This window comes from Littorina saxatilis, unplaced genomic scaffold (assembly GCF_037325665.1).
Source record: "Littorina saxatilis isolate snail1 unplaced genomic scaffold, US_GU_Lsax_2.0 scaffold_724, whole genome shotgun sequence".
Taxonomy (NCBI): domain Eukaryota; kingdom Metazoa; phylum Mollusca; class Gastropoda; order Littorinimorpha; family Littorinidae; genus Littorina; species Littorina saxatilis.
The window spans coordinates 27501-54568 of NW_027128514.1; the positions used below are offsets into that span (position 1 = coordinate 27501).

At 43.0% G+C, this 27068-nt stretch overlaps 1 protein-coding gene, 2 long non-coding RNA genes and 1 pseudogene across 3 annotated transcripts; all 4 read left to right on the forward strand.

The window, feature by feature from the left end:
- The first annotated feature begins 475 nt into the window (after positions 1-475).
- On the forward strand, positions 476-1781 carry LOC138956873 (uncharacterized). Its single transcript, XR_011452850.1, has 2 exons — positions 476-1009; positions 1301-1781. It is a non-coding gene; the product is annotated as an uncharacterized lncRNA (long non-coding RNA).
- Positions 1782-5224: 3443 nt separating this feature from the next.
- Positions 5225-7286, forward strand: LOC138956871 (uncharacterized). Its single transcript, XR_011452849.1, has 2 exons — positions 5225-6498; positions 6790-7286. It is a non-coding gene; the product is annotated as an uncharacterized lncRNA (long non-coding RNA).
- An 8205-nt stretch (positions 7287-15491) lies between these two features.
- LOC138956870 (serine/threonine-protein phosphatase 6 regulatory ankyrin repeat subunit B-like) lies at positions 15492-20545 on the forward strand (annotated as a pseudogene).
- A 211-nt stretch (positions 20546-20756) lies between these two features.
- On the forward strand, positions 20757-22903 carry LOC138956872 (ankyrin-3-like). The gene has a single exon (XM_070328091.1). It carries the CDS (start codon positions 20757-20759, stop codon positions 22845-22847), a length of 2091 nt encoding a protein of 696 aa, XP_070184192.1. The 3' UTR covers positions 22848-22903.
- Positions 22904-27068: the final 4165 nt, after the last annotated feature.

Sequence of the window (27068 nt, forward strand, 5' to 3'; positions counted from 1 at the left end):
TCTTGTGAGTTGAGAACCACATGTTCTTTGCCGACAGAAATCACGATGGGACAAGATGCAGATTGTGTTGAAGAGATGTTTGCAGATTATCGCATCTACATTTTATTGCTCAGATCAATGCACGAAGTTGGGGTAGATCTGAATTTCGCAATGCCGGCCGGAAGACGACAAATCGGTCTTTTGAGTTGAGAACCACATGTTCTTTGGCGGCAGAAATCACTATGGGGCAAGATGAGGATTGTGTTGAGGAGGTTAATACTGACTGACTTTAGATGAAGAGTTCCTAGACCTGGTTTTTGTAGAGAGGCATCATGATGATATCCTGTGTTTTTTTAACGTTCTTGGTGACAACGCGCCAGAATCGCACTGTCACGATCGGGTGACAGAGACCAAGAAAGTGTCACTCGATGGAGTGCCTGTTCTTGGTCGATTATGATAGAAAGCGCCTGTGCGTGATATTAGGCTACAGCAGAGTTTGCTGACAGTGCTCAATGAGCACGGATGTTTTGTAGCGCACGAGTTTCACAGCGGTTATTTTTTGCTGTCATAGGGCTGACGGTTTTTCGCTGACAGCGCGCACGGGATTTTCACGGATTGAGTTTCTCGTGTCTTTTTTCTGCTTGGGAGGCAGAATTGTGTATAGCTGGACTGGTTTTGTGACAAGGTCAGTCACGTGTTATTGGCTAGGTTGTCTGAGAGAGGCACAAGGACGGCGCACTTGACACCCAGCGGCAGAAGGGGAAGGATCTAATACACAGTTTCTAGAGTATGATGGTTTTTCACCGAATATTGTATTCGGCACTCTAGGGGAGCTTCCACCGGTTATTTCCTTCACACTGCCACATGTTTTGCTGAGGACAAGTCGTCAACATTCCTTCGTCGGCGATGGCTTTCGCATAAGGATTCGACAAGGGGTTCTGGAGGTTTTCGGTCACTGTTGACGAACAGAGGCTGTTCCAGGGAGGAAGCGGATTTTGCTTCCATGAGAGTACAATCATAGGCTTTTGAGGTAATAAATCATTATTTAACGCTGTTGATGAGTCTGTGTTGTGGAATGAAATACTCTCTGTTGTTCTTTCCAGGTTATCGCATAATTTACTCTCTGTGACTCTAAAATACTAATCTGTATATGGTTTTTGCAGATAGGGAGAGAAGGACGGAAAATGACTGTTTTGTTGTTGTAAAAAGTCCGTTTTGTGCAGGCCCACGTGCTCGATGAGATATTTAAAGATGACATGTTTTAAGGTGGTGGGTGAGGGGTAGCTGACATGTTTAGTGCACCGATGCTTTCTGTTTGCAGCCTTCGTTTCGGGTTCGTTTTCCTGTAACCGCTGCACGGCTGCCTTTGGCGGGACACTGCTAGCTGCAGACGTTGGAGCTGGGACCTGAGGAAGCTACGCTAACCGGCTAACCAGCAAACCGGCTAACCAGCAACCCGGCTAACCAGCATACCGGCTAACCAGCATACAGAAAGAAAGCTAAGTGCACCGTGTCTTACGCACCCCGTTGACCACCGTTGTCTTTTCTTATCTGTGATTTCATTGGAGTAGTGACAACGTGGGGTGTGTGACCCCTGCATGAACTAGAGCTTTTTGAACAGAACATTCTCATTTGACTGTATTTACACGGGATCAGCGTGTTACTATAATTTTCTATATACTACTGGCATTTTGTCAGTGATCACGGGTTTTTTTACGTGTTGAGAACGTAAAAGGAACATATTTTGAGTGAAGGCTCGAGGGAGGTGGCGAGTTTATACATAAACAGGCGTCTGAAACTTATACTTTTGTTGACTCTATTTAATTGTATGACTGCGAGAGTGGATCGTGGTGTGGTTAGTTAATTAGTAGTAATTAACCGGTTCATAATCACCTTAAGTGATATATTGAAACGTGACACATGGGGGCCAAGCCGGGATTTACTCAGTTAATTTCCAACTGATAAAGACCCACCAATTAAGGATAACTAAGAGCAGATAATCTCGTCAGTGCTCGACTTATTTTCTGCTTGGTGCTACCCTTTTTTGTATAGTTTTGATCATATACCACACCTTAAGCGATTCACATCTTGCAGGAAATGTAAATTGTAATTTGTGAGCTATTGTATGCGCTAACTGTGATTACCTCCCTTTCCTTTGTTTGTGAATCTTTGTTGTTGTACGTTCAGTGTTTTCCGTTGCAGAGAGCTGAGCGGGGTTAGCGGATTTGTTATTCGTTTTACTCAGTTTTCTCTACATTGTTGTTTCGCATTCTGTAACAGGTTACATTTCTACCGTCTTGTTTTACTTGGATTTTTCTCCATATTTTGACTTTGTTGGAATTTGGGGGGGGGAGGGTCCGAGGACTTCTGTCCTAACCAAGGCTGTGGGAGACACTCTGTTTCACCGCAAAAAGCAGCCGATAAAGTAGGCCACGGCTGTGGGAAACACTTTGTTTCACCGCAAAAAGCAGCCATAAAGTAGGCTACGCGATTTGTTCTACACCGTTTGGATTTTTTTCTTCTGCATTTTCCGGTTGCTGGATTTTTGTATCCATCGCTTTCATCACCGCGTATTCTAGCTATAGCTGCGTTAGACTTACTTTTGTGATAACGCTTTGCTAAACTAACCATGGCTACAGGGGGATCTCCTACGAAGAGATTAACTTTTGAGACTCCTGGTAGCGAGGAACAGACAGAGCGAGACGCACGCGTTAGAGCGCGTAGTTTGCTTAAGCGCAAGGAGTTAGAACGTAAGGAAGACATAGAACGACAGACGAGAAAAGAAGAGCTTGACAGACAAGAACGACAGGCCGAACGTGAGAGACAGGAACGACAAGACGAACGTGACAGACAAGAACGGAAAGAGAAAGATGAACGAGACAGACAAGAAAGGGAACGACAGGCCGAACGTGACCGACAGGATAAGAAAGACGAGCTTGAGAGACAGGAACGACAGGCCGAACGACAGGCCGAACTTGACAGACAGGAAAAGAAAGACGAACGTGACAGACTAGACCGGAAGGAACAGGCGGATCGCGATCACCAGCTAGAGCTAGCTAGGCTACAGGCCGAGAAGGGTACGCTTACTCAGGCTAGCGCGCCGACGTTTGTTGCCGACCGTACGAGACTGCCGACGTTCGACGATGACAAGGACGAGCTCGACGACTTTTTACGCCGGTTTGAGCGCATTGCATCTGACCAGAAGTGGGAAGAGGCCACGTGGGCTAGCCGCCTTAGCACCTGCTTAAAAGGACGCGCATTGCAGCTCTACAACGCTTTGGAGGACGACGAGGCGAGAGACTATCAGGCACTAAAGAAGGCGTTACTCCAGCGCTTCAACCTGACTGCGGAAGCCTACAGACGACGTCTGCGTAACAGCAAGAGACTGAGCGGCGAGCTGAGCCATCAGTTTGTGGCACGCCTTAATCTCTACCTGCGGCGCTGGGTGGAGATGGCCGAGAAGAACTGGACCGTCGACGACCTTGCCGACCTCATAGTCATGGAACAACTGATGTCCAGCCTGCGACCTGAGGTGGTGACCTTCGTGCAGGAACACCAGCCAAAGACTACTCAGGAGGCAGCCGACTGGATCAGAGTACACGAGGACGCCCAGGCGATCTCTGGCAAATCTTCAGGCTCACGGCCGGGAAAATCGGGAAATTCAGGTTCTTCAGGACCCAAGGACGGGAAGGACGATCAGGGACACAAAGGATCAAGTTCCAGAACTGACATCCAGTGTTATTACTGCAACAAGCGGGGCCACGTGAAGAAGGACTGCCACAGGAGACAGGCTGACCAGAAGGGCGTACACTTTGTTGGCAGTGAGGAGTTAAGGGACGTCACGAGCTCATGCACAATTCCACAACTCTGCGTTCCGTGCTCCAGGAAACATTTCCAGCCCCACTGCAACGTCTACGTTAATGGAGTGAAGGGCGAAGGTCTGCGGGACACAGGGGCAGACATGATAGTGGTTCGGGCGAGTCTAGTTCCAGCTATGGCCTACACAGGAGACAGCATCAGAGTGAGAATGGCCGAGGCATCTCACGCTTACGACTTGAACACGGCAGTGATCAAGGTCGTAACACCGTTGTTCACGGGGACCATTGTGGCCGTCGTCATGGACGATCCTCCATGCGACCTGCTCATTGGAAACCGGGTTCAGTTTGTGGACGGCGTCACCAGGGAGGTTCCCGTTTATCGGTCTCCCGACGTCATTTCAGTGCTCACGCGGGCACAGGCGGAGCGAGAGGACAAACCTCTCAAACCCCTACCTGCTGCACGAGCTGCCCTGGGGAACGTGACCCCCGCGCTTCTCGCGAAGGCTCAGGCATCTGATCCGACATTAGCGACTCCTCGGGAGCACGCGAAGTCGGGGAAGGTGAAGCTGAGCGGGAAGCATGGGAGGTCAAAGTTCCTCAGGGACAAGAAGTTGCTCTACCGGGAGTTCAGCAACCAAGAAGGTACATTCAAACAGGTTGTCGTGCCTCGCGAGTTTCGCGAGGGTGTCATGGCAACGGCACACGACTCGATTCTGGGAGGTCATCTTGGTACCAAGAAGACCACGGATCGTGTCTGGCGCCATTTTTACTGGCCAGGCATCTGCACGGATGTCAGACGTTTCTGTGCGTCCTGCGATAAGTGCCAGAAGGTGGTTGCCAAAGGAAGGGTGAGGAAGGTCCCCTTAGAGAAGATGCCGCTCATCGACGAACCCTTTCGTCGGGTGGCAGTGGACATCATCGGGCCCATCTTGCCTGCGTCTGAGGACGGAAACAGATACATTTTGACCATGGTGGACTACGCTACTCGATACCCAGAGGCGATCCCTCTGAAATCGATTGAAGCCACGCGAGTAGCTGAGGCTCTGGTTACTATGTGGTCCCGGCTGGGAATTCCATCAGAGGTACTCACCGACAGAGGCACGCAGTTCACGGGAGGAGTGATGGCGGAGGCAGCACGACTGCTATCACTGGAGCAGCACTTCACCACTCCCTACCATGCTCAGTGCAACGGACTGGTGGAGAGGTTCAATGGCACCTTGAAGACCATGCTGAGGAAACTAGCTCAGGAGAAACCACGCACGTGGGACAGGTACATCCCAGCATTGCTTTTTGCATACCGCGAGGTTCCTCAGGAGAGCTTGGGCTTTTCCCCATTTGAGTTGTTGTACGGCAGACAGGTACGCGGTCCCATGGCTATCCTGCGTCAGGCTTGGACAGACGAAGAAGCTGACGAGGAGGTGCAGACGACAGCGACCTACATCGTAGAACTCAGGAACAGGATTGAAGAGACCTGCAAACTGGCTCAAGAGAACCTGGGAAGAGCAGCACAGCGTTACGCGCGAGGATTCGACCGCAAGGCACGGCCGCGCAGCTTCAAGATTGGAGAACGGGTGTTGCTACTTCTACCTGTCAAACACAACAAGCTACAACTGCAGTGGCAAGGACCTTTTGAGGTGACAGCGAGGGTGGGCCAGAACGACTACAGGATCATGATGCACGGGAAAGCACGCCTGTACCACGCCAACCTGCTGCGCGCCTACATAGAGAGGACAGCCTACGGGGAGAAGAACAAAGACCAGAAGAACAAAGACAAGAAGACAGAGAAGGTTGCAGTCATCAGGGGTGAAACGAGGGGTTGCTCGTTCTTGAGGACGACCTTTCTGTCTGGAGACGGACCATCAACCTCTGCAATATCTTCAGGTTGCAAGGTTGGCAAACGCCAGACTTATGCGCTGGGCGTTGATTCTCCAACCGTACCAATTCACGGTACGCGTCATTCCGGGCGCCAACAATGTTGGAGCTGACTTTCTCTCTCGGGCTGTAGAGGAGAACATGACTGTGAGCGAAACCGAGGTTTCGTCTTGAAGAGGGGAGGTGTGTCACGATCGGGTGACAGAGACCAAGAAAGTGTCACTCGATGGAGTGCCTGTTCTTGGTCGATTATGATAGAAAGCGCCTGTGCGTGATATTGGGCTACAGCAGAGTTTGCTGACAGTGCTCAATGAGCACGGATGTTTTGTAGCGCACGAGTTTCACAGTGGGGTTTTTTTTGCTGTCATAGGGCTGACGGTTTTTCGCTGACAGCGCGCACGGGATTTTCACGGATTGAGTTTCTCGTGTCTTTTTTCTGCTTGGGAGGCAGAATTGTGTATAGCTGGACTGGTTTTGTGACAAGGTCAGTCACGTGTTATTGGCTAGGTTGTCTGAGAGAGGCACAAGGACGGCGCACTTGACACCCAGCGGCAGAAGGGGAAGGATCTAATACACAGTTTCTAGAGTATGATGGTTTTTCACCGAATATTGTATTCGGCACTCTAGGGGAGCTTCCACCGGTTATTTCCTTCACACTGCCACATATTTTGCTGAGGACAAGTCGTCAACATTCCTTCGTCGGCGATGGCTTTCGCATAAGGATTCGACAAGGGGTTCTGGAGGTTTTCGGTCACTGTTGACGAACAGAGGCTGTTCCAGGGAGGAAGCGGATTTTGCTTCCATGAGAGTACAATCATAGGCTTTTGAGGTAATAAATCATTATTTAACGCTGTTGATGAGTCTGTGTTGTGGAATGAAATACTCTCTGTTGTTCTTTCCAGGTTATCGCATAATTTACTCTCTGTGACGCTAAAATACTAATCTGTATATGGTTTTTGCAGATAGGGAGAGAAGGACGGAAAATGACTGTTTTGTTGTTGTAAAAAGTCCGTTTTGTGCAGGCCCACGTGCTCGATGAGATATTTAAAGATGACATGTTTTAAGGTGGTGGGTGAGGGGTAGCTGACATGTTTAGTGCACCGATGCTTTCTGTTTGCAGCCTTCGTTTCGGGTTCGTTTTCCTGTAACCGCTGCACGGCTGCCTTTGGCGGGACACTGCTAGCTGCAGACGTTGGAGCTGGGACCTGAGGAAGCTACGCTAACCGGCTAACCAGCAAACCGGCTAACCAGCAGACCGGCTAACCAGCAGACCGGCTAACCAGCAAACCGGCTAACCAGCATACAGAAAGAAAGCTAAGTGCACCGTGTCTTACGCACCCCGTTGACCACCGTTGTCTTTTCTTATCTGTGATTTCATTGGAGTAGTGACAACGTGGGGTGTGTGACCCCTGCATGAACTAGAGCTTTTTGAACAGAACATTCTCATTTGACTGTATTTACACGGGATCAGCGTGTTACTATAATTTTCTATATACTACTGGCATTTTGTCAGTGATCACGGGTTTTTTTACGTGTTGAGAACGTAAAAGGAACATATTTTGAGTGAAGGCTCGAGGGAGGTGGCGAGTTTATACATAAACAGGCGTCTGAAACTTATACTTTTGTTGACTCTATTTAATTGTATGACTGCGAGAGTGGATCGTGGTGTGGTTAGTTAATTAGTAGTAATTAACCGGTTCATAATCACCTTAAGTGATATATTGAAACGTGACACGCACGAAGATCGAACTCTCGAAGAAAACAAGTTTATCGCTGAACATCGGAAATGTGAAAGTATTACTCTTCCTGTCTGATCAGTCTCCACGTTAAATCTACAGGCTACATTATTTATCAGGTAACTTACCAAACCGGAGTGTGTGTGTGTGTGTGTGTGTGTGTGTCAGTGTCAGTGTGTGTGTGTGTGCCCGGTGTGTGTGTGCCGGATTACCACCATTAACGCACCCTTTTGGACTTTTCTACGTAACCTTACTATGCCTGCTGTGACATTCACGAGGATTATTGTGATTCTTGGACAATCGTGTGCCTGTGCTGGACTTGCAGGAAGACAAACGGCGTCGGAACGTATACGTGCTGCCAAGTGTGCATGCCCAGAGCGCAGTGTGAACCGAGAGTGAATGTGTCATTGTGTGGAAGTTTTGCTTGATTGATTTATTCATGATTTAATTTGCCTTTTGGTTCAATAGAAAAATCTGTGTACGTTATACTTTGTATTTTGTGGTGTGATTCGCCCGAGTGCGAGACCCCCATCCCCGAACGCCTCTGTGGGTACAACTGTATAATTGTGTGAGTAACGTGAGTGTGTAGATGAGAATGTGTAGATGAGAATGTGAAAGTTGCTTTGGACCCAGACACACACAGCAGACTTCAACGCAACAGCTAAGTTTCAGCCTGACAAAGAAATTCGAGTGACACAGCTAAGGGCTGTACTTGTTATTTCTCTATTAAAACAAATGTTTCAAGATCTTTAGGCCAATAAAAATAAATTGTCTGTTTCTAATAACATGGGTAAACAAAATAGGGTAGGTAGGTAGGGATTTTTAATTTTTTTTGCCAGGATAGAATTCTTCAAAATAACTAAATGACACAAAGAGACAAGACTCGCTATAGATAAATTTATAAAAAAAAAAGTAAAAAATGTGACAAAGAATATAAAATGATTGTTTTACCTGGTCTGGAATCTTCAGTAGTAATTGCATAAAAAAAGTCTGATATATATATATATATATATATATATATCAATTATCATGTTAACTTTTTCTTAAAATGGGTGCGCTAAATCCTAGTCTGTTTGTTTTTAATGGACTAAGCAATCCTTGGACTGACAGAAAATATGTATTTTAAAAATGTCCAGTTGCAAATTACTTATTTTTCTAATTGGAAGAGAATATACACTCTTTTGTGTTCAAATGGGTAGGGGGCGGGGGTAGTAAAAGGATCACAGTTCAAGATTGTGCGCGACAAGAGGTGTGTTTCTTTTAACTGTGATAAAGAGCGACAACTCAACTTGGTATCTAACACTATTTCTGAACACTGTAACCACTTTAGCACTTTTAATTTATTTTTTCTGTCTTCCAAACTTCTTCTCCTCCTCTTCTTCTTCGTTCATGGGCTTAGACTCCCATGTTCACTCATGTTTTTAGCACGAGTGGATTTTTACGTGTATGACCGTTTTTACCCCGCCATTTAGGCAGCCATACGCCGCTTTCGGAGGAATTCCAAACTTCTAATTCAGCTTCAAAAAATGAGAAAAAAAAGGTGTTTTTTTAATTCAACAGTTAAATCACTATGTTGGATATTCTATTTTGCTTCCCTATTTATCTTAAGTTTTTGATCATCTGATTACCTTGCTTTCCTATTTGTAAGATAATATGCACTCTTTTATGAAAAATAGGTAGGGGGTGGGGGTAGTAAAAGCATCAAAGTTCAAGATTTTGCGCGACAAGAGGTGTGTTTCTTTTAACTGTGATGAAGAGGGATAACTGAACTTGGTATCTAACACTATTTCTGAACACTGTAACCACATTAGGCCTAAAAAAAAAATAGGTGTGGTTACGGTAACCCGACCTACCCTATTTTTAGGGGCCGACCCTATAACTTTTTATTACATTTGTCAAAAAAACAAAAAAAACACAAGAAAACCAGTGCAGAAAACGCAATGAAAGCGAAAGCGCCCGAGTCGCACACATATTTCCCTGTCAAGTAGGTTTAATTTGTACACATTAGAACAAAAATTAAAAAAAAAAATTAAGTGATTGCCTACCTTCCTACCCTATTTTTTTCGGCTATGTTACCGTAACCACACCTATTATTTTTTTTGGCCTTAGCACTTTTTTTTTTTTTTTCTGTCTTCCAAGCTTTAAATTCAGCTAATAAAATGAGTAAAAAAGTGTTTTTTTCTGAATTCAACAGTTAAATTACTATGTTGGATGTTCTATTTTGCTTCCCTATTTCTGTTCTGAAGTTTTTGATCATCTGACTACCTTGCTTTTCTATTTGGAAGACAATATGCACTCTTTTCTAAAAAAAATGGGCAGGGGGTGGGGATAGTAAAAGCATCACAGTTCAAGATTTTTTGCGACAAGAGGTGCGTTTCTTTTAACTGTGATGAAGAGGGATAACTAAACTTGGTATCTAACACTATTTCTGAACACTGTAACCACTTTAGCACTTTTAATTTATTTTTTTCTGTCATCCAAGTTTTGAATTCAGCTTACAAAATGAGTAAACAAGTGTGTTTTTTCTGAATTCAACAGTTAAATAACTCTGTTGGGTGTTCTTTTTTGCTTCCCTATTTCTGTTCTGAAGTTTTTGATCATCTGATTACCTTGCCTTTCTATTTGGAAGATAATATGCACTCTTTTCTGAAGAATGGGTAGGGGGTAGGGGTAGTAAAAGCATCACAGTTCAAGATTTTGCGCGACAAGAGGTGCGTTTCTTTTAACTGTGATGAAGAGGGATAACTCAACTTGGTATCTAACACTATTTCTGAACACTGTAACCACTTTAGCACTTTTAATTTATTTTTTTCTGTCATCCAAGCTTTAAATTCAGCTTATGAAATGAGTAAACAAGTGGGTTTTTTCTGAATTCAACAGCTAAATCACTCTGTTGGGTGTTCTTTTTTGCTTCCCTATTTCTGTTCTGAAGTTTTTGATCATCTGATTACCTTGCCTTTCTATTTGGAAGATAATATGCACTCTTTTCTGAAGAATGGGTAGGGGGTAGGGGTAGTAAAAGCATCACAGTTCAAGATTTTGCGCGACAAGAGGTGTATTTCTCTTAAAATTTGTGAAGAGGGATAACTCAACTTGTTATTTAACACTATTTCTGAACACTGTAACCACTTTAACACTTTTAATTTATGTTTGACTGTGTTCCATGCTTCAAATTGGGCTTCAAAAATGGATACATAAGGGTTTTTTTCCAAATTCACCTGTAAAATCACAATGTTTGATGTTCTATTTTGCTTCCCTATTTCTCTTCTTCAGTTTCTGATCATCTGACTACCTTGCTTGTCTATTTGGAAGATAATATGCACTCTTTTCTGAAAAATGAGTAGGGGGTGGGGGTAGTAAAAGCATCACAGTTCAAAATTTTGCACGACAAGAGGTGTATTTCTCTTAAAATTTGTGAAGAGGGATAACTCAACTTGTTATTTAACACTATTTCTGAACACTGTAACCACTTTAACACTTTTAATTTATGTTTGACTGTGTTCCATGCTTCAAATTGGGCTTCAAAAATGGATACATAAGGGTTTTTTTTCCAAATTCACCTGTAAAATCACTATGTTTGATGTTCTATTTTGCTTCCCTATTTCTCTTCTTCAGTTTCTGATCATCCGATTGTTTTTTTGTTAACATATTCACAATACAATATCACAATTTCTTCAGTAGGGTTTGCGTGAAAAAATCTCATACCTATGCTCAAACTTCAGTCGCTATCTCAAAATTTTGCGCGACAAGCTCTATTCATTTTGTTTTTTCCTGATAAACAAAACATTCAACTAACATAAAAACAAACCTTTAAAACTGCCTAACCACTTTGAAATATGGCCTCAGGTGTGAACTCCAGCCTTAAAATACTTTAAAATTGGCAATCTAGTGGCTGCTCCGCTTGGCGTCTGGCATAATGTGACGTCAATGTAATATGACGTCTTCAAATGTTAAAGTTTCTACGACAGCCATACATACATAGGCCCTACACGCACGCACAGACAGACAAAGTTTACCAACGCATAGGCTACACTTACGTGAGCCAAAAACAACTCACAAACACGAACAGATTCTTGAGAAGTATAGTAACCGAGACTTGTAAGTCGAACGTCTTGGACCTGAAACATGGACTTTCTTTCCGTGACGTTACTGTAGGTTTGACGTCATAATGACACAAGAAAGAGACCAAGGACACGAGGGCAGGCAAACTTATTTGTTTTGGGGATGATAAAAACAGGGGGAGGTAAGGCCCGGAAGATAAGAGTTACGGAACTTTTTCGCAATCGCTGTGCATTGATCGGTGTCGGATCTTTTAAATTGGGCCCTTCCGTTTTTGTGTGGTCGATTTTGAGGGTAGCCTTATTTGAGCGGCGGTCACGTGATCCCTGTAAAAGATATCTTTAATCTAAAAAATTATCTTGATATTCAAGTGAACGGCCTTAACTGGCATATACAGTTTTAATAAAATGTCACGGGAATCGATGCTTTAATTTGTGTGCAAAATTTGTTGCAATAATATTTTGGCCGAGTTTATAAACTGAACAACAAAATTATTGCTCCCATGTTCGGACCCGAACTAAAACGTTCATTCCCGTGTCATTACATTGAAACTTTATGCCATTAAAAGCCCTTCACTTGAATTCCTGGCACACTTTTCGGATCAAAGGTTTCTGTTGTAGGTATCACGTGACCGCCGCCGAAGTAAGGGTACCCCCAAAATCGACCTGACCAAAACGTAAGGTACCAATTAAAAAATAGACACACATTCAGAACAGGCGTAACTCGGCAATGTTTAAATACCAGGAGAAATCAAAATTATCTATCCAGAACAGGTTGTTTTGTTTTGTCTTGCTATCGTGCGTATATCTTGTGTTATGTCATTTCCACGAATGCAGGTGTGGAGCGCATGAGCAGTTGAAAACTGGAGGTTTATGCGTCAATTATGAGGGGTACCATGACAAAAAGCACTGTATTTCAGAAATGACTGATTGGATTGATTCAAAACGTTCAGGATCTCATGTCTACATACGAGACGTACGTCCGGTAAAATTGCGCATCGTTACAGGTATTGTTTTAGATGCTAAGTAATCTTCCGGAAAATTTTATAAAACGTGTCAGAGGTTTAATGGTTCACATAAAAAAAATCAAGAATGTGCATGCATACAGATAACTAAATGTTACAAATACTGCCAAAGTGTCATTCAAATACAACTACTGGATTACGTTTCCTAGTCCTGTAAACACGATCAAATTTTTCGGGAGGACTGCTGTGCGACAGCCATGTCCAGTCATTCGTGACCGCAGCATGTTTTGATAGGCATTCAGCGAACAGCAAACAGCCTGAACGTTCCATTTTTTTTCTCAAGTGTTTACATGGCTAGCAAATTTCCGTCAGTGGTCATACTGGAATTAAACTTTAGCAGCATAAAATAGTGGATGAATAAGGGTGCACAAAATACATGATAGCTGGCTCTACTTTCTGTCGTCCTTGGCATTCCAAAATGCCCATGTACCTGTCGACCGGATGTGCAAGGGGTTACCACGCATGAGAGAGAGAGAGAGAGAGAGAGAGAGAGAGAGAGAGAGAGAGAGAGAGAGAGTATTAGAATTTGTCATCGAAGATGGTTGTCGGAATGTGTATCAAAAGTCCATGAGCATGAAGGTGCCTGCCTGATGGCCGATGGACATCCAGTACAGTACGCATCCGGAGCACTGACAGAAACGGAAAAAACCTATGCTCAGATCGAAAAGGAGATGCTGGCGATAGTATTCGCTCTGGAGAGATTTGAACGCTATGTTTATGGAAAACACGTAGAAGTTGAGTCGGATCACAAGCCGTGATCACAATATCTGTGTCTTCTGATGAAGATTGTTCAAACAGGATGGCCAACTGACATTAGGTCATACAAGATACGAACAGAAGATCGACGTATGTTTCGCAGAAACAGGAAACAGATAAGGTCGACACATAGTTCTGACATGACAGCACCGGTACTGAGGGGACAACAATCGTACAGACACTTGATCGACAGAAGTCCAGAAAAGAATGATGGTGACACAAGACTAGAACAAAGACAGACAAGACAACAAGACCAACAGAAAGAAACTCAGATTCAAACGCCTGTGACAGAAGAAAATAGAACGCAGAACAGAGTGACAAAGTCAAAGACAACCAAACATACGTACACCCCTAGTAGGAGAGTTGTTAGAAAACCAGCGTATCTGAACGATTACAAAGTGGTGTACAAGAAAGACTGCATTGTGTTTATTTGCTTTCCATGAATAAGCAGCAAGTTTATGTCAAGGAGGTTGTGTGTGTCAAAGACAAGTTTAATGTAGAGAAAGAGGGATGTGACAATGTTGATCATTCGATGACGTATCTAATGATGTCATCTGATAGGATGTGGTACTTTTGCACATGCGCACTTGATGTAGTTGTCAACGGACATCGCCACCCCATGTATGATCAGGTCTAGAATAAAGAGCTTGTAGAAGAAGTCCACAGCTTTTGTCGTTTTTAACGTGATAGAAGAGAGAGAGAAGAGAGAGAGAAAGAGAGAGAGAGAGAGAGAGAGAGAGAGAGAGAGAGAGAGAGAGAGAGAGAGAGAGAGAGATTGAAAGCCAGGGAGAGACAGAGAGAGGTTGGGAGCCATAGAGAAAGACAGGGACAAATAGAGAAAGAATCAGAGACAATGAGAGAGAGAGAGAGAGAGAGAGAGAGACAGAGAGACAGAGAGACAGAGAGAGAGAGAGAGAGAATATCCAGGTTAGAAAAGCAATTGCAACATGTACGTCTTTTTTATTTTCATAAAAACATTTGAAGTGCATATATTGTAGAAGCTACGGTTTTTTTTACAGTGAAAAACGGAAAAGACAATTCCGAGAAAATGGCCTTCAAAGTTTGTAATGTTTTTCAATCAGTTGGTTAGCAATTGACATTAAAGACGTTTAAGTGTCATTTCCGACTAAACTTTAACAATGACTCGATAAGTTAGTGTCTGAGGAATGCATTTCAGAAAAAAAACAAAAATCCTACATTTTGACTACTTTTAGAAAATAGCCTATAACTTGGAAGCGCTGCTTTATAATGATGTCGGATTACGTTCTAACCGGTCTTTTTCTGGCGTAGGAACAACAAATATATACGTTATAATCGATCTACGTTATAACTGGTTACGTTATAATCGATTCATTTTTAGTGATAAATAAGAACAGTGCTGACCGGGAACAAATATAATGTACTTTATAACCGATCTACATTATAACCTGTTATGTTATAACCAAGTTTTCATTTTTCTGTCACTCCCAGGCACATAAAGCAACACACAGAAGACCAGATGGACATTTCTCTACATCTGACAGGGCATCTCAAATTTGACGGTAAGCATTTGCCCACAGCTAGCTTTGTTTATACCACTACTTTCTGTAGTTTCCTACTTATTCAGAATCTTGAATTAAACTATCATCTTTAAACTTAATTTTAAAATTATGTAATTATTTTGAAAATTCATTCGTTTCTAATCTTTATTTTATTGACTGAAACTGGAGTCCCTGTAGCTAATAAAGTGTTATTTTAGAAAAAGCAACAATACATGCACAGAATGTGTTAAATGTGAACGGTTTTTGCTGTACTTTTTCAGGAAAAAACGTGGCATACATTCTGCTGGAGAACCTAACCAGAAAGCAAGAGTTTGCACTGTTAATTCGTCATGGGGCTAATGCAAATGGAGCAGAGGATGCTGATGGCAACACGCCACTTCACGAAGCATGCAGTAAGGGTAGCAAAGATAGCGTTAAGCTGTTACTGAGTCACAAAGCTGATGTGAATGTACCGGATAAGTATGGCAACACACCGCTACTCAACGCATGCAACAAAGGTAGCAAAGAAATGGTGGAGCTGTTACTGAGTCACAAAGCTGATGTGAATGTACAGAATACGGTTCGCAACACACCGCTACTCGAAGCATGCAGTAAGGGTAGCATAGCTATGGTGGAGCTGTTGCTGAGTCACAAAGCTGATGTGAATGTACAGAATACGTATGGCGACACACCTCTACTCGAAGCATGCAGTATGGGTAGCAAAGAAATGGTGGAGTTGTTACTGAGTCACACAGCTGATGTGAATGTAAAGGATAAGGATGGCAACACACCACTACACAACGCATGCAGTAGGGGTAGCAAAGAAATGGTGGAGTTGTTACTGAGTCACACAGCTGATGTGAATGTAAAGGATAAGGATGGCAACACACCACTACACAACGCATGCAGTAGGGGTAGCAAAGAAATGGTGGAGTTGTTACTGAGTCACACAGCTGATGTGAATGTACAGGATAAGGATGGCGACACACCGCTACACAACGCATGCAGTAGGGGTAGCAAAGAAATGGTGGAGCTATTACTGAGTCACAAAGCTGATGTGAATGTAAAGGATAAGGATGGCAACACACCGCTACACAACGCATGCAGTAAGGGTAGCACAAAAATCGTGGAGCTGTTACTGAGTCACACAGCTGATGTGAATGTACAGGATAATGATGGCAACACACCGCTACTCAAAGCATGCAGTGAGGGTAGCAAAGAAATGGTGGAGCTGTTACTGAGTCACAACGCTGATGTGAATGTACAGGATAATGATGGCAACACACCGCTACTCAAAGCATGCAGTAAGGGTAGCAAAGAAATGGTGGAGCTGTTACTGAGTCACACAGCTGATGTGAATGTACAGGATAAGTATGGCAACACACCGCTACACAACGCATGCAGTGAGGGTAGCAAAGAAATGGTGGAGCTGTTACTGAGTCACAAAGCTGATGTGAATGTACAGGATAATGATGGCAACACACCGCTACTCAAAGCATGCAGTGAGGGTAGCAAAGAAATGGTGGAGCTGTTACTGAGTCACAGAGCTTATGTGAATGTACAGGATAAGTATGGCAACACACCGCTACACAAAGCATGCAGTAAGGATAGAACAGATACAGTTGAGCTGTTACTGAGTCACGAAGCTGATGTGAATGTACAGAATAAGTATGGCAACACACCGCTACTCGAAGCATGCAGTGAGGGTAGCAAAGAAATAGTGGAGCTGTTACTGAGTCACAAAGCTGATGTGAATGTACAGGATAAGTATCATGGCAACACACCGCTACTCAACGCATGCAGTAGGGGTAGTAAAGAAATGGTGGAGCTGTTACTGAGTCACAAAGCTGATGTGAATGTACAGAATATGTTTGGCGACACACCGCTACACAAAGCAAGCAATAGGCCGGGTAGCAAAGATACAGTGGAGCTGTTACTGAGTCACAAAGCTGATGTGAATGTACAGGATAAGGATGGCGACACACCGCTACACAACGCATGCAGTAGGGGTAGTAAAGAAATGGTGGAGCTATTACTGAGTCACAAAGCTGATGTGAATGTACAGGATAATGATGGCAACACACCGCTACTCAAAGCATGCAGTGAGGGTAGCAAAGAAATGGTGGAGTTGTTACTGAGTCACAAAGTTGATGTGAATGTACGGAATACGCATGGCAACACACCACTACACAACGCATGCAGTAGGGGTAGCAAAGAAATGGTGGAGCTGTTACTGAGTCACAAAGCTGATATGAATGTACAGAATACGTATGGCGACACACCGCTACTCAGAGCATGCAGTGAGAATAGAACAGATACAGTTGAGCTGTTACTGAGTCACGAAGCTGATGTGAATGTACAGAATACGTATGGCGACACACTGCTACTCAACGCATGCAGTGAGGCTAGCAAAGAAATGGTGGAGCTGTTACTGAGTCACAAAGCTGATGTGAATGTACAGGATAAGTATTGGTGCAACACACCACTACTCAACGCATGCAGTAGGGGTAGCAAAGAAATGGTGGAGCTGTTACTGAGTCACAAAGCTAATGTGAATGTACAGAATACGTATGGCGACACACCGCTACTCAAAGCATGCAGTAAGGATAGAACAGATACAGTTGAGCTGTTACTGAGTCACGAAGCTGATGTGAATGTACAGAATACGAATGGCGACACACCGCTACTCAACGCATGCAGTGAGGCTAGCAAAGAAATGGTGGAGCTGTTACTGAGTCACAAAGCTGATGTGAATGTACAGGAAAAGTATCGTGGCAACACACCGCTACTCAACGCATGCAGTAGGGGTAGCAAAGAAATGGTGGGGCTGTTACTGAGTCACAAAGCTGATGTGAATGGACAGGATAGGGATGGCAACACACCGCTACACGAAGCATGCAGAATGGATAGCAAAGAAATGGTGGGGCTGTTACTGAGTCACAAAGCTGATGTGGATGCACAGAATAGGTATGGCAACACATCGCTACACAAAGCATGCAGTAATGGCCACACAGATATAGTGGAGCTGTTACTGCGTCACAAACCTGATGTGAATGCACAGAATAGGGTTCGCAACACACCGCTACACAATGCATGCAGTGAGGGTAGCATAGATACTGTGGAGCTGTTACTAGGTCACAAAGCTGATGTGAATGTACAGGATACGGAAGGCAACACACCGCTACACAGAGCATGCACTTTGGGTCGAAAAGATACTGTGGAGCTGTTATTGCATTACAAAGCTGATGTGAATGTACAGAATACGAAAGGCAACACACCGCTACACAGAGCAAACCTGAGAGGTCAAAGAAAAATGATGGAGCTGTTACTGAATTACAAAGCTAATGTGAATGTACTGGATACGTATGGCAGGACACCGCTACACAAAGCATGCAGAAGGGATAGCAAAGAAATGGTGGGGCTGTTACTGAGTCACAAAGCTGATGTGAATGTACAGGATACGGAAGGCAACACACCGCTACTGATTGCATGCAGTGAGGGTAGCAAAGAAATGGTGGAGCTGTTACTGAGTCACAAAGCTGATGTGAATGTACAGAATACGAAAGGCAACACACCGCTACACAGAGCAAACCTGAGAGGTCAAAGAAAAATGATGGAGCTGTTACTGAATTACAAAGCTAATGTGAATGTACTGGATACGTATGGCAGGACACCGCTACACAAAGCATGCAGAAGGGATTGCAAAGATAAAGTGGAGCTGTTGCTGAGTCACAAAGCTGATGTGAATGTACAGAATACGTTTGGCGACACACCGCTACACAACGCATGCAGTAGGAGTAGCAAAGAAATAGTGGAGCTGTTACTGAGTCACAAAGCTGATGTGAATGAACAGAATAGGGTTCGCAACACACCGCTACACAACGCATGCAGTGAGGGTAGCAAAGATATAGTGGAGCTATTACTGAGTCACAAAGCTGATGTGAATGTACAGGATAGGGATGGCAACATACCGCTACACAAAGCATGCAGAAGGGATAGCAAAAAAATGGTGGAGTTGTTACTGAGTCACACAGCTGATGTGAATGAACAGAATAGGGTTCGCAACACACCGCTACTCAAAGCATGCAGTGAGGGTAGCAAAGAAATAGTGGAGCTGTTACTGAGTCACAAAGCTGATGTGAATGCACAGAATCAGGATGGCAACACACCGCTACACAACGCATGCAGTAGGGATAGCAAAGAAATGGTGGAGCTGTTACTGAGTCACAAAGCTGATGTGAATGTACCGGATAATGATGGCAACACACCGCTACTCAAAGCATGCAGTGAGGGTAGCAAAGAAATGGTGGAGCTGTTACTGAGTCATAAAGCTGATGTGAATGTAAAGGATGATGATGGCGACACACCGCTACTCAACGCATGCAGTAAGGGTAGCAAAGAAATGGTGGAGCTGTTACTGAGTCACAAAGCTGATGTGAATGCACAGGATAAGTATGGCGACACACCGCTACTCAACGCATGCAGTGAGGGTAGCAAAGAAATGGTGGAGCTGTTACTGAGTCACAAAGCTGATGTGAATGTACCGGATAAGGAAGGCAACACACCGCTACACAACGCATGCAGTAGGGATAGCAAAGAAATGGTGGAGCTGTTACTGAGTCACAAAGCTGATGTGAATGCACAGGATGAGGATGGCTACACACCGCTACTCGAAGCATGCCGTAAGCGTAGCAAAGATACGGTGGAGCTGTTACTGAGTCACAACGCTGATGTGAATGTACAGAATAAGCATGGCGACACACCGCTACTCAAAGCATGCAGTGAGGATAGAACAGATACAGTTGAGCTGTTACTGCGTCACATTGCTGATGCGAATGTACAGGATCAGCATGGCAACACACCGCTACACAAAGCCTGCAGTGAGGGTAGCAAAGATACCGTGGAGCTGTTACTGCGTCACAATTCTGATGTGAATGTGTAGGATAAGTATAGTGGCAACACACCGCTACTCCACGCATGCAGTGAGGATAGCAAAGAAATAATGGAGCTGTTACTGAGTCACACAGCTGATGTGACTGTACGGAATACGTTTGGCGACACACCGCTACACAACGCATGCAGTAGGGATAGCAAAGAAATGGTGGAGCTGTTACTGAGTCACAAAGCTGATGTGAATGTACGGAATACGTTTGGCGACACACCGCTACACAACGCATGCAGTAGGGGTAGCAAAGAAATGGTGGAACTATTACTGAGTCACAAAGCTGATGTGAATGTACAGGAAGATGATGGCAACACACCGCTACACAAAGCATGCAGTAGGGGTAGCAAAGAAATGGTGGAGTTGTTACTGAGTCACAAAGTTGATGTGAATGTACGGAATACGCATGGCAGCACACCACTACTCAACGCATGCAGTAGGGGTAGCAAAGAAATGGTGGAGCTGTTACTGAGTCACAAAGCTGATATGAATGTACAGAATACGTATGGCGACACACCGCTACTCAGAGCATGCAGTGAGAATAGAACAGATACAGTTGAGCTGTTACTGAGTCACGAAGCTGATGTGAATGTACAGAATACGTATGGCGACACACTGCTACTCAACGCATGCAGTGAGGCTAGCAAAGAAATGGTGGAGCTGTTACTGAGTCACAAAGCTGATGTGAATGTACAGGATAAGTATTGGTGCAACACACCACTACTCAACGCATGCAGTAGGGGTAGCAAAGAAATGGTGGAGCTGTTACTGAGTCACAAAGCTAATGTGAATGTACAGAATACGTATGGCAACACACCGCTACACAAAGCATGCAGTAAGGATAGAACAGATACAGTTGAGCTGTTACTGAGTCACGAAGCTGATGTGAATGTACAGAATATGTATGGCTATACACCGCTACTCAATGCATGCAGTAGGGGTAGTAAAGAAATGGTGGAGCTATTACTGAGTCACAACGCTGATGTGAATGTACAGAATATGTATGGCTATACACCGCTACTCAATGCATGCAGTAAGCGTAGCAAAGAAATGGTGGGGCTGTTACTGAGTCACAAAGCTGATGTGAATGCACAGGATCAGAATGGCAACACACCGCTACACAAAGCATGCAGAATGGATAGCAAAGACATGGTGGAGTTGTTATTGCTTCACAAAGCTGATGTGGATGCACAGAATAGGTATGGCAACACATCGCTACACAAAGCATGCAGTATGGGTAGCAAAGATAAAGTGGAGCTGTTACTGAGTCACAAAGCTGATGTGAATGCACAGAATAGGGTTCGCAACACACCGCTACACAAAGCATGCAGTGAGGGTAGCAAAGATACCATGGAGCTGTTACTGATTCACAAAGCTGATGTGAATTCACGGGATAAGGATGGCTACACACCGCTACTCAAAGCATGCAGTAGGGGTAGCAAAGATACAGTGAAGCTGTTACTGAGTCACAAAGCTGATGTGAATGTACAGGTTAAGTATCATGGCAACACACCGCTACTCGAAGCATGCAGTAAGGGTAGCAAAGAAATGGTGGAGCTGTTACTGAGTCACAAAGCTGATGTGAATGTACGGGATAAGAAAGGCAACACACCGCTACACAGAGCAAACCTGAGAGGTCAAAGAAAAATGATGGAGCTGTTACTGAATTACAAAGCTAATGTGAATGTACTGGATACGTATGGCAGGACACCGCTACTCAAAGCATGCAGTGAGGGTAGCAAAGATATAGTGGAGCTATTACTGAGTCACAAAGCTGATGTGAATGTACAGGATGGGGATGGCAACATACCGCTACACAAAGCATGCAGAAGGGATAGCAAAGAAATGGTGGGGCTGTTACTGAGTCACAAGGCTGATGCGAATGTACAGGATAAGGATGGCAACACACCGCTACTGATTGCATGCAGTAGGGATAGCAAAGAAATGGTGGAGCTGTTGCTGAGTCACAAAGCTGATGTGAATGTACAGAATACGTTTGGCGACACACCGCTACACAACGCATGCAGTAGGAGTAGCAAAGAAATAGTGGAGCTGTTACTGAGTCACAAAGCTGATGTGAATGAACAGAATAGGGTTCGCAACACACCGCTACACAACGCATGCAGTGAGGGTAGCAAAGATATAGTGGAGCTATTACTGAGTCACAAAGCTGATGTGAATGTACAGGATAGGGATGGCAACGTACCGCTACTCAACGCATGCAGTAGGGGTAGTAAAGAAATGGTGGAGCTGTTACTGAGTCACAAAGCTGATGTGAATGTACAGGATATGTATGGCAACACACCGCTACTCGAAGCATGCAGTAAGGGTAGCAAAGAAATAGTGGAGCTGTTACCGAGTCACAAAGCTGATGTGAATGTACAGAATACGAAAGGCAACACACCGCTACACAGAGCAAACCTGAGAGGTCAAAGAAAAATGATGGAGCTGTTACTGAATTACAAAGCTAATGTGAATGTACTGGATACGTATGGCAGGACACCGCTACACAAAGCATGCAGTGAGGGTAGCAAAGATACCATAGAGCTGTTATTGATTCACAAAGCTGATGTGAATTCACGGGATAAGGATGGCAACACACCGCTACACAAAGCATGCAGAAGGGATAGCAAAGAAATGGTGGGGCTGTTACTGAGTCACAAAGCTGATGTGAATGTACAGGATAGGGATGGCAACAGACCGCTACTGAATGCATGCAGTGAGGATAACAAAGAAATGGTGGGGCTGTTACTGAGTCACAAAGCTGATGTGAATGTACAGGATAAGGATGGCAACACACCGCTACACAAAGCATGCAGAAGGGATAGCAAAGAAATGGTGGGGCTGTTACTGAGTCACAAAGCTGATGTGAATGTACAGGATAGGGATGGCAACACACCGCTACTGATTGCATGCAGTAGGGATAGCAAAGAAATGGTGGGGCTGTTACTGAGTCACAAAGCTGATGTGAATGTACAGAATAAGAATGGCCACACGCCCCTGCACATAGCAAACCAGAGAGGTCAAAGAGAAATGGTAGAGCTGTTACTGCATCACAAAGCTAATGTGAATGTGCAGGATGAGTATGAAAAAAGTGACTACGGGAATATGTCTTTTTTACATATGCAATTTTCTTCTTAAAGTGTATAAAGTGAAGAAGAAGAGAAGGCGTAGAGAGCAGAATATATTATCTAAGTTAGTATGGAAATTGTGTGGAGTTAAGATTCACACTTTAAAATCTGATTTGTTCTTTCCCTTTAGGGTTTGGAGATAGGTATGGTCCAGTCCTTTCTCATTGTTCTCCCGCTGTAGAATTTAATTGGCTCTGACACGATGTAACCTTTCTGTATTAGCCTTTTAACCTCTCGGTCACCTCTCTGTTTGTTTGCGAGGGCAGTCAGCGAGAGCATTGTCTTTTCTACATCCATATCTCGCCTCCCTCCTCTCCAACCCCCCTTTCCTTTTTGATCTGATTCTTTACTTCTATGTTGCTGTGCTTTTGTTAATACTACTTGTTACACACAGACGAACACACACACACTTACACCAGGGCCGGACTAGGCTAAGAGGAGGGGGGGGGGGGGGGGTTGCCAGTGGTGGTCCAGGGGGATGTTCCCCCTGGCGCGGTCAAGGGGCAAAGCCCCTTGTGGGAGTCAGGGAGCGAAGCCCCCTGAAGCTGATGGGTAGGTCATATTCTGAGATAGGAAAATGGTCGCTCCTTGCATGAAACGGCATAAAATAAACAATAATAAAAAATGTTTTAAATAAGTGAGGTACATGTAGGGGGGGGGGGTTGCGCAACCCCCATAACCCCCCCGGTAGTCCGGCCCTGTACACACACACATACACACACACACACACACACACACGCACACACACACGCACACACACACACTCTCTCTCTCTCTCTCTCTCTCTCTCTCTCTCTTTTCCGTAGCTTTTCTATCAATCTTTCTTTTACCCATGTATTCGATATAAATATGTATTCTGTATTCATTTGTTTAGTAGAATGGAGATTTTATGTTTATCATCTACATATGAGAAGCCTGTTGAATATACACTGTGTTTGATTGTGGTTAACTTGTAACTGCATACGTTTTTGATGTGACATGACTATTTTGCGAGGTAATAGTCAGAGGTTTTGCACTTTGTTCGCAGTGTTAATCACCTATGAGTGTTTGGTACCAAATGATGCGTCGTAGAATTTCCACTTTATTGATGTATTTCTTTATAGCGTTTTTGATGTAGTTTTCTTAGTGCAGGAGTTTTTCTGTATTTTTGAGGGATTTTAACTGTAGCTTCTAAGGAGGCTGGCAGCAGCCTCGAAACTCTCCCCTCAGTCCCTCCCCATTTTGTTCTGTGGTCCCAGAGCGACGTTTTCATTGGTTCCCTAGCTGTGACGTCAGGGACAGTCATGGAAGGTATATAAGCTGTTAGTTTTCGAGGTTCGGCTTTTCTTAGCGTACAACCACCTCATGTCCCAAATAGATCCTTATTCTGGGGACAATTGAACTTTTCTCTGTCCATTTAAAACTTTGCAAATTATTGCACGAGTTTCCTACTGTCACTGGCATTTTGCCCTGTGCTGTAGTGTGTATCACCATTGTCACAATTCCGTAATGGGACATGTTACTATTGTCTCTCTGTATGCTATGAATGTACCTCTCAAACTTTCTGCACAGACCGCTTCCAGACAAGGTCTGCGTGTTTGCTTTTCTGCTACAAAGATGTTTTTATTTTTATTTCATGTAATCCAAATTTGAAGTTTCATTCTAAGCCACTTTGAATGATGAAGTCACCGTTATTTCAATGTTAATAATATATTCGTTAAATATTAATATCTTAAAGTATTATGAGCATGTTGTGCTTATTGTTTTGGACAGTGCTAATTGTGTTGTATTGCGTGGGCGAAGATTCTCATGTCGTATGTTGATTTTGTTGAGAAATGTTAGTTCACGTTTAAGTATGATACAATAGAACATGTTTGGTATTGTACCGTAACTTTGAAATATTATGTGCATTTTGTTTTGGACTGTGCTACTGTGATGTATTGTATTGCGTGGGCAATAAATACTCTCATGTCTTATGTTGTTTTTGTTGAGAAATTTTGCTTCACATAAAAGTATGGTTTCGTACAGTAATTTGTTTAATTTTGTTTATCATAAACACAATTGAAGTGAGTTATATGTGTTTTACTTGTAGTACACATGTACACGGGCTAAGTATATCTTGTGGTTGTTGTTTTTTACCGAGTTACAGAGATTTGATTGCCGGGTTGTTGATCTGTTTGTTCTCTTCGTTTGACGTTTAATGTTGCTTTAGTTAAAGGAGGTATTTATGATGCTGACAGTTGTTGTTTTGTGTTTTTGATTTTGGTTGTTTTTGTAAATAATAATTAGGTGTGATTTCCATCGTTTCTGCGCATATTGATTTCATTGTGACTTTTATAAGATATTGTCCTCAATTTTGCTTCTTTTTGCTAATTTGTGTGATTTTATTTTATCCTGGTTCTAATCTGTGTTGTACATACATTTCTTCTGGCCTTTTTTGTGTGGTGCTTACGAACGTTTGTAAATATGTCAAATGTGATTTCCTGATGCTTGATATTTGTGTGTATCCTATGCGGTATAGTTTTCCCGATTCCAGAATTTATACCTGTCACATTAAATGCTACAGATTCACCTTTCATACCATTTGTACAGAGGTCTTGCGAAGTTGTTTTTGCAGAAAATGTTTTACTCTACCACTTTGTGCATGTTTTAGTGGTAGTGGTAGTCAGTAGAGTCACAAAGATGTTATGACTTTTTACAATTCAATTTAGAAGTTAAGTGTTGCTTTGGGACTTGTGCCGGTACCTGTAACTCCCAATGGGTTTTTTTAATGTCAAGAATACATTTCTATTACATTTGTTCTATTTCATGTCGGTCTGAAATAAAGGGCTGCCCTGGTGATAACAGCATATTGTGCCTTTGCTCGTGTATTGCTACATCAATTATATTGACCATAACTAATCTGTTCGTGTTTTAATTGTTAATAAATCAACTTTAAATGATCATGTTAACTCTGTCTATAACACAGTTCGGCAGAGACTTTCTCTTTTCGGGAAGCTAACATGTGTTAATGTATATCAAAGAGTAGTGGAACATTTTGAACACAGCTTTATTGAACGCATTTAAGTGGTTTAGATCATAACGTAGAATGGTAACATAGGTCATTCAAATATTACTTTATAGGTAAAAAAACCAAAAAAAACCACTCTTTTTCTAATTAAAAACCACAATGTTGGGTCGGCCAGCAAATTAAACTTAACAAAATACATAATTGCGAATAGTTGTTTTGCTAAGTTTAGTTGCACAATCCCAAAGACAGTGATATCATTTATGTGATTTTTGTTCTTTATCTTGAAACCCTGGGCAAAATAAAGTTAGTTATAGTGAAATATCATAATTGTAATATAATATGTCAAGAATTGTAAGTTAATTTATATTGTAATGTCATGTCAACATAATGCACTGACTTAGTTGTGACAGCGATCAATTTGTTTGCATGTGCATTGTCTACGTGATCGTGGTTTTTATCTATTTGAAGATTCTTTAAATGTGTATTGTTGCTGTAATGAAGATTATCATAATGAACATTAATTGTAAGGCGCTTAGAACGATAACAAGATTTGCGCCATATGAATACACTTATTATTATTATTACTTCGTAAATATTTAGGCATGTGTTTGACCAGATTCTGTATTGCCTTATTACTATGTACTAATAATTCTTACTAACATATTTGTCTGAAATCGTTAACCTGCAGGTGGATGCGTTGAAGTAGTGTTAGTTCATTGAATGGAAGTAATAAACATTTTGTTGTCTGTGACTTTGAGTGTTGTTGCTTGGAAAATAATTCATTCAAATTATAATATTATATGCTACTTTTAAGAATAAAAAACAAGAAAGGTAGGTTGTTGGAACGTTTGTTATTGACAAAACAATATATCCACAAATATATTTCCCGCAGTGGGGCACTGCGGTTATGAAATTAAAGACCCCTCCTGTTTTTGGAACCGCAGGAGCTTTCTAGTTTGCTGTTAGGTAGATTTTTGGTTCCTCTTTCCTGTCATGCTCTCTTTTTCTTCATGAATTCTTTTCTTTTTTCTGCCTTCTTGCTCATTCACCTGTATTTTTTCCACAAATCTCTTCTCTTGCCGCTTGTCTCGCGATTCATGTATAGTTTAATCTGTTAGTGTTCTGATGTAAGTCCAGCAGTAGATAGGTTAAGCCTATTTTAACATACTGGAAACTGGTAATCTTCCAGTAGGTATTAATTTAGTTTTACTAAAGCCTGCTGGGACACAAGTAATGGGTTAG